Genomic DNA, 7,635 nt, shown 5'->3' on the forward strand with positions numbered 1-7,635 from the left:
ATAAGTAAGGGGACACGGGATCCCCTTGCCTTAGGCCTCTTTCAGGTAGCACCTCGTCCGTAAAATCCCCATTCATCTTGATTCTGAACTTTACCGTCGGAGATATTACCTCAGGCAGGATCCCTTTTAGCCTTTTGGAGAGAATCTTTGCAATGATCTTATCGACCATATTGCACGGGCTTATCGGTCTCATGTTCTTTATGGTGTCTAGATTCTTCACCTTCGAGATCAGAGTAATGGAGGTATTGTTCCAGTCAGCTGGCATTGGCCCCCCATTCAAGAAATCTAGGACTTCTCTTGTGATCTTTTCCCCAACGTCCTCCCAAAAGTTCTTGTAGAATAAGGTAGGCATGACATCCTCTCTTGGAGCCTTCAGGTCCCCAATGTACTTAAGAGTTGCCTTCACCCCATCTGCACTAAACTCTACCAACAGTTCAGAATTCATCTCCCGAGTCACCCTTCTCTCAATGGTTTGCAGCATAGCACTGTGATCGGTTTCGCCCGCCGACCTAAAAAGCTGGGAGAAATAGTTAGTGATAACCTCCTTCTTCTCTTCCTCCTTCACCGCCCAGCTCCCATCCTCCTTCTTTAGCTTTCCAATTATGTTTATTCTCCTCCTCTCCTTTACCCGCGCATGATAAAAGGAGGTATTTTTATCTCCCTTCATCAACCAGTTAGTGTGTGCTCGCTGCTTCCATAAAAGGTTCACCTCTCCTCCAGTCTCTCCACTCCATATCTAGCCACTTCCTCGCCGGCCACCTTCTCCTTGCTCACTCGCATACATCTCCACCTCTCCGCCTCTTTATTTGCTTTCTTTAATCTTTTCTCCGAACTACCCAGGTTGTTTTCGCTCCAATGATGGAGTTTTCCGGCCACATGCTTCAACCCATCCTTGACGTAGCAGGCACCACCACCTGTGGCCTCTCTCCATGCTTCCTTTACCAGCTTGTCACACTTCTCCTCCTCCAGCCATCGGGCCTCGAATCTGAAAGCATGATTCCCACCCTTCCCTTTATGCCCTCCCCCTCCCGGTCTCCTTCTCTCACCCTCCTCCATATATATAATTATTGGCTTGTGGACAGAGTGTCTCTGGTTCCCATTCACGACCTTGAAATCTTCAAACTGATTCCTCCATCCCCCATTCGTTATGGCTCTATCCAAGCGCTCCTGGATATAGTTTTCCCATATGTGATTGTTGTTCCGCCAAATAAACTTGTCACCCTCAAAGTCAAGATCCTCCAAGCCACAAAACTCTAGAGCCTCTTTGAACTTGTCCATGCATGCATGGTCTTTCTCCCTTCCTCCCTCCTTCTCTTGAGCAAGAAGCACCTCATTAAATTCTCCCGCGCACAACCATGGTAGTGAGGCTTGGTTATGAAGAATCCTCATTAGCTTCCATGTCAAATATTTCTTCTCCGCTCGCGGCTCCCCGTACATACCGGTGAACCTCCACTTGAAACCGTCTTCCTCCCGGATCTCTAGGTCGATGTGAAACCTAAAGAAGTTGCGCAGCTCCACTTGTACCCCTCTCCTCCAAAACACAGCCACACCTCCACTCTTTCCTTCACTACCCCTCGCTACCATGCAAGGCAAACCAAACATCCACTTAAACCTCTTCATTTTTTTCGCTGAAAGTTTTGTTTCGGACACGAACAATATGTCTGGCTCCTCGGACTTTTGGATGTCCAGGAGTCCGCGAACTGCCGGGGGGTTTCCCAACCCCCGATAGTTCCAAGTCACAAGCTTCATTGGTTGTTGCGGAGCTGTGGCTGCAACCCTACCTCTGTTGGAAGTTCACTAGCCGTCTCCATGGTAATCTCCAGACTCCTCTGTCTCTTCGCCTTTATGTCCTCCTCCAGGTCCATCTCCACCTCCATTGCCATTAGGTCTCGTTATGTGCCCACCACACTCCGCACCCCTTTATCGAGCATCTCTCCCTTTTCCTTCCTGTTCACCCTTTTGAAAGTTTTCCTTATTGACTGTTTTCCTTCCTCGCTCCTCTTACCATTGTTCTTCTTGTCCATTGGGCTAGTACGGCTCTCCCTCCTGCATCACATCGTCCTCCTATGTTCTCTCTTTCCCCCCTTCCTTGGCCTCACCACTCACCCTCCTATGTTCTCTCTTTCCCCCCTTCCTTGGCCTCACCACTCACCTGTGTGCTTTCCTTATTATTATCATCCTTCACCATAGCTCCGTCCGGGAACACAAGCTTTTTGTTGGCATTTGGCAGTGAGAACAACTTACCGCAATGGAATGGCCTTGAAAGGCTGTCTCGAACAGACATGATTTAAATCCATTTTCAGCGGCGAACTGGCTCCCCAGTAGGAGCCACAGAGATCCAACATGCTCAATTGCTCACGCGCGTAGCCTTTTCCAGTGGACATGGTCCACTCCATTGACAGCCGTCTAAAGGCATCTGAGCTGTGGAGAGCACGCCAAGCCTCTGACACAAAGTACTGCTGACACAGAAAATTCAAAAGAACAAAACATCCAAAAGAAGGCAAGTGCAAGGGTGATGGAGTGATGGATCACTCACTACTACTCCACTTGTTACCCATAAAACTATCTCTCTGCTAATCAAATAAGTAACTGACAGCACAACACCGACCAATTGTCTACAACAATGTCAGTCAGCTGAAGACAAGGAAGAAGAAACTGGAAAAGAATTATCAATCCAACAAAGTCTGTGTACAGGGGTGTCAGTAGGAACTAGGAAGGCTAAGGCCAAGGCGGCCTCCCCCTCTCCGAACAGATCAATGTATCGCCAGCCGGACAAGCATCCAGAGGATCATCCATACTAATAAAGAGCAAAAAAAAAAAGAACTGTATATACCAATCACTGCCCGCCCTCCTCAGTCGCCGTAATCCGTGCTGCCACTGCACGAGCTGCTGCCGTCCCGGCTGCTCTGCGATGAAAGGCCCCTGAGGTGGCCAGGAAGGTTGACGCCGCCGTCCATGCTCTTCTCGCGGAAGAACCTCTCCCTCTCGGCGTGCTTGGCGGGTGGCGGCGGAATCAAGACGGCAGGCTCAGGCCTTGCCTCCGGATGGTCTGGTGAGCGGATGTTCAGTGCAGTGGGTTTCCTGTCTGGGAGAGGCGCTTGGATGGTGAGCGGGCGGCGCATCTTCTCCTCGGGTATGGATCGAAACGATGGCATGGACTCGTCTAGGTGGTCTTGCGATAAAGCCTTCCCCTTCCGCAGTCTGTTCCAGTGACAGGAAATTTGGTAAGAAGGCCCGACTTCAACCAATGAAGGAATACAGAATGATAGATCATACCTCCGATATAGACTTTCTGCATCTTCTTCCTCCTCGTCCTCCTTGAGATTAGATGGTACTGTCGTCGTAGTTGGGTGAACTGAAAGCAATGTATCATGCCGTACAAGAACCTTCTGCAGCTCTTCATTCAGCTCTATACATTGCGACACCACCACTTCATCCCTAGAAAATAGTGATAACAACGAACACATCAATGCAATGACAGTATACTGAAGGAGCAAACTCAAAAGGAAAGGGAAAACAGACAAGCAGCACCAAAAATTGAACTCTTACCTTGATGTCATAACCAGATGCATTATTCGTTGCTTTTGGAAAGTACACTGCTCTACAAGATCCAACACAAACTCATCTGTTGCTCCCTACAGAACAGAAAACTCTGATGTAAGGTTCACAGTAGGTTTATCTTTACAAAGAGAAACATAGTGCATTCCACCAAAATTACTTCCCCAGAAAAGGAAAAAACTGCAGCAGTATCAGCCCTATAGTTGAGGATTTAAATAATGATTAATATATACCTCAGGATGTCTAGGATCCATGGAATTTATTACATCCCTTAGAACTTCCATGACACTAGATGCTTTCCGAATTATACTGAAACACAGAAAAGTGCACTGTCAGAACAGCTGATGGTCCAAAAGGCAATTAGATAACCAACACAGGAAAGAATATATTTGTCACATCACAGGAATTATCTTGTCAATAAGTAACAGATGACCACACATACTGGTACTTGCTCCCTATGTATTCCTGCTACTAAATCTGGAATAATATCGTGTTGAAACATGTGTTTTTATCCTTGTCAATGTTCAGGATATGGCTAACTGGTACCATATCAGTCGGGTGCTGGATAGGCATAAATAGGTGAATCGGCCAGTTAATCGGCCAATAAATCAGCTAATCGGCTATTCGGTGACCCGCCAAATAGCGATTAACTGACAGAGATGTCGATTAACTGGCTGATATTTGGAACATTGATCCTTGCTGCTCCATGTGGGCACTACTCACAGCTACGAATGGTCAAACAGCATGATACTTGCTCCTACCATGCAATGTCAACAATGGTAGCTCAGATGAAACACAGGTGGCACCTCAAATAGAACTAACTGGTTTAGTTGACTGATAGAAATGGATTCCTCACAAGTCAGAAACGCAACGGCCCTCAAACACACACCTTGACATCCAAGTGCTTACATGTCCTTAGTCCTACTTGAAACCATTGAGTAACACAGCAACACCATATACAATAACCAGAACACATGTATAGTAAAATCTGCTTTTGCTAAAATGACACAGGATGGTGAGAAGGGAGTATCAATGGCAATTACGAGCTTATAAGTATATCATCAGAAGGAGCCATGTTTATAGTAGGAATAAAAATTATTTCAGTTATTCAGGCATGAAACGTTTGGTCACAGTTTTTTTAGCATAGAGACTGGAATGACAACATGTCAGCTTCATTTGAATATTAAAAATATATCCAATTAAAATACTACTCCCTCCATTTCTAAATATAAGTCTTTTTAGAGATTCCACTACGGACTACATACGGATGTATATAGACGTACTTTAGAGTGTAGATTCACTCATTTTGCTCCGTATGTAGTCTATAGTGAAATCTCTAAAAAGACTTATATTTAGGAACGGAGGGAGTAGCACAAAACAAAATCAACACATATTCAAACGTGGGATACAGGTTGCAGAATGAAATGATTACTATCAACCCCATAAATACCTCGTGTCAGAAACAGGCTGCTCGTTAGCTTCCTGTTGAACACCATTCGATCTGCTGGAAAGATTGTCTTTATTCGGTTCGATCGTTGCTTCTGGCACAGGATTTTGTACTTGTGTAATGACAACATTTGGACGATTCGAAAACTTCACACCAGCAGACTAAGAACATGAAAACATATATCAGCTATATACCAAAGAGAGTAGCTACCATCTGCTTAAAACTACCAATATTCAAATAATCACTGCATGGTGACTATATTGGAGTTGGTAACTTGTAAGGTTATTAAGGCACAAATCATAGAACGACCAACAGATATTATTGCAATATACTTAAGGACTCAAAAGTTAATGATAGTATGCCTCATAAGCACATGTATTTCTCTTGGTCCAGGGGAAATATTACAGTAATGTAATTCCTTATACTAGTCTGCACGGTCCAATTTTGTTGTAATACATGGAAGAAAGCAAGGAAATCAAGATAGGTAAAAAAAGTAACCTACCACTAATTCATAATATGCCTCATAGTACTGGGGGAACTTTCCTTTAGCTCCACCAAGGGATGTTTGGGTCGCATCTAACAGAAGAAATATCTTTTCCCGAACTGGCAATTCCGTCTGAAACAAATAGTATTTGTTATGTCAACATCAGTTAGTAAAGGTACACAACTGTCCTCCAACAATAAGCGAAAAAGAAGTCACCTTTTTCTTCACTATTTTGATAAGTATCGGAAGAAGCCCATTATCAATGACCTGCTTGTGGATAGGCTCTCCACAGTTATTCATGAGCATCTCCAACAGCTGGAAGAAATAGCACCATAAAAGGATGTTGGTTATAAGTGGAAATGGATTTACTAATTCTCTTGGTATATGTTAAGTTATTTAGTTGCAGTGAGAGAGCAAAATAGATCAACATCACACAATTGACCACACAGACAAGGCATCTTAGGCACCTCTGTGCTCTCTTTTATAACAAAGCAATGATCAGGGGCCCAGGGAGGCTGGTTTGCACCGAACCAAATAAAGGATTTGCTGAGTTTTGTCTTGCAATAGCAGAGGCACAGATGGTCCCTATCTTCTTACATGTCCCGGATATTTATGAAGAATACTATAAGAGATTCGTATGAATAATCTATAACCCCAAACACAGCAGCTGATCAAGGAACCACACCACAAAGAGGCTAATTCGGCACATATAACTCACCATGACAGCATAAAGTTGAGCATCCTTGCTCCTGCTTCCTATGCACTTCTTTATGGATTTGATCACATCCTTCGCTTTCCTGGTGAAAGTAACAGGGAGAGAGAAAAAAAGGATCATTCGAGGAATTAAACGCCGTCATTCCAAATGGCAACCTAAGAGCCATGGATGTATAAAAGAAAAATCTGCACGCCAAGAAGAACTGACCGCTCCTTCAGATCGATTCACGGTCCACTCAAGAAAATACGGGGATGATTTTTTTTTTTTTGGGGGGGGGGGGGGGGGGGGGGGCGAACATGGAGATGATATGCTACTATGTTGCAAAATCATAAACTAAATCTTTGAACCGGCAAGAAGTTGCAATGCTACACGCATGACTGAATATTTCTTAACAAGGGGGTAGTATGCAAGGGAACGGCAAGATTACCCCGGATCCTGAGCGACGAGCTCGCAGATTTCGATGTTCTTGGCCCAGTCCATCTCCTTGAGCTTCTCGCTCGTCGCCGCCTTCACCATTTCTGAAGCCATTTCCTCCAGACTCTCTTGAACGCGTTCAATCTACAATCTTTCTTCCCCCTCCGGACTAATCCAAACCTGATTCCACGACGCAGATGAGTAAAGTAACCGGAAAATCCCTCTTTTCGTAGACAGAGGCGCTAATTAAACCATAAACATCAAGTCTTCCGCAACCCGCGAGCACCACACAAAGAACATTCTTTCAGGCAAGGAAGAAGAAAAGATAATCTACCACCACAAGATCGCTCACTTCGAGGGGAAGAGAGAGAAAAGAAAAGCGAACATAGCACGCACGAACCCAGATCGGCCGCGACTGAGTCGAGAAGCGTCCCTAGTGCATCGTCGCCGGCGGCGGAGGAGCCATGGCTGGGGGTGGCTCGCGCAGTGATCTCACTGGGAAGGAAGGGGAAGGGGGAGGGAGAGGGGTATGGAAGATGAGGTTATTTGCAAATTTCAATACAGTTTTCTCGTTTTGCAGATTGCACCCTGACTTTTCAGGTATTGGACTATCACCACCGTTGTCAACATCGTCGTCCAAGGAAAACTTTTAATGAAAAAATCAAGCCAATCAGTTTATATCTTGTGTACGAAATTATAACTGAAAACGACAATGTGGTCTACTTCCTCTGAGTTACTGTAGCTTATAACGTCCTACCAATTTTTTGTTGGAGCAATGAGATACGAGGTCAATTGGTTTACATGGTCATCTCAAAAAATTTGGCCCCAATGCAAAATAGACCCTAAAATTTCTGGTATCAATATATTTTTTAACGAAATATATATGGATGAATTCAAACACTGTATAAAATTACGTGCTTATCAGGATGTTATGGGAACAAAAAAAAGGAGCAACACTTGAATTTCAAAGGAGCAACTAACTTCGAAATATTTGTGTGACAACTTGTATACTCAATA

General features: G+C 44.4%; 1 protein-coding gene across 1 annotated transcript; it reads right to left on the reverse strand.

Annotated features, from left to right (window-relative positions):
• Positions 1 to 2,550: 2,550 nt before the first annotated feature.
• Positions 2,551 to 7,139, reverse strand: LOC123409382 (TOM1-like protein 5). The gene is made up of 10 exons (XM_045102304.1): positions 7,019 to 7,139; positions 6,632 to 6,798; positions 6,208 to 6,286; positions 5,706 to 5,804; positions 5,508 to 5,621; positions 5,009 to 5,166; positions 3,792 to 3,867; positions 3,550 to 3,635; positions 3,277 to 3,438; positions 2,551 to 3,201 (listed from the first exon to the last, which is right to left on the reverse strand). The coding sequence occupies exons 2-10, from the start codon at positions 6,730 to 6,732 to the stop codon at positions 2,853 to 2,855; spliced, it is 1,224 nt and encodes a 407-aa protein (XP_044958239.1). The 5' UTR covers positions 6,733 to 6,798; positions 7,019 to 7,139; the 3' UTR covers positions 2,551 to 2,852.
• Between the last annotated feature and the right edge of the window lie 496 nt (positions 7,140 to 7,635).

The sequence above is a fragment of the Hordeum vulgare genome, chromosome 7H, assembly GCF_904849725.1.
Source record: "Hordeum vulgare subsp. vulgare chromosome 7H, MorexV3_pseudomolecules_assembly, whole genome shotgun sequence".
Taxonomy (NCBI): Eukaryota; Viridiplantae; Streptophyta; class Magnoliopsida; order Poales; family Poaceae; genus Hordeum; species Hordeum vulgare.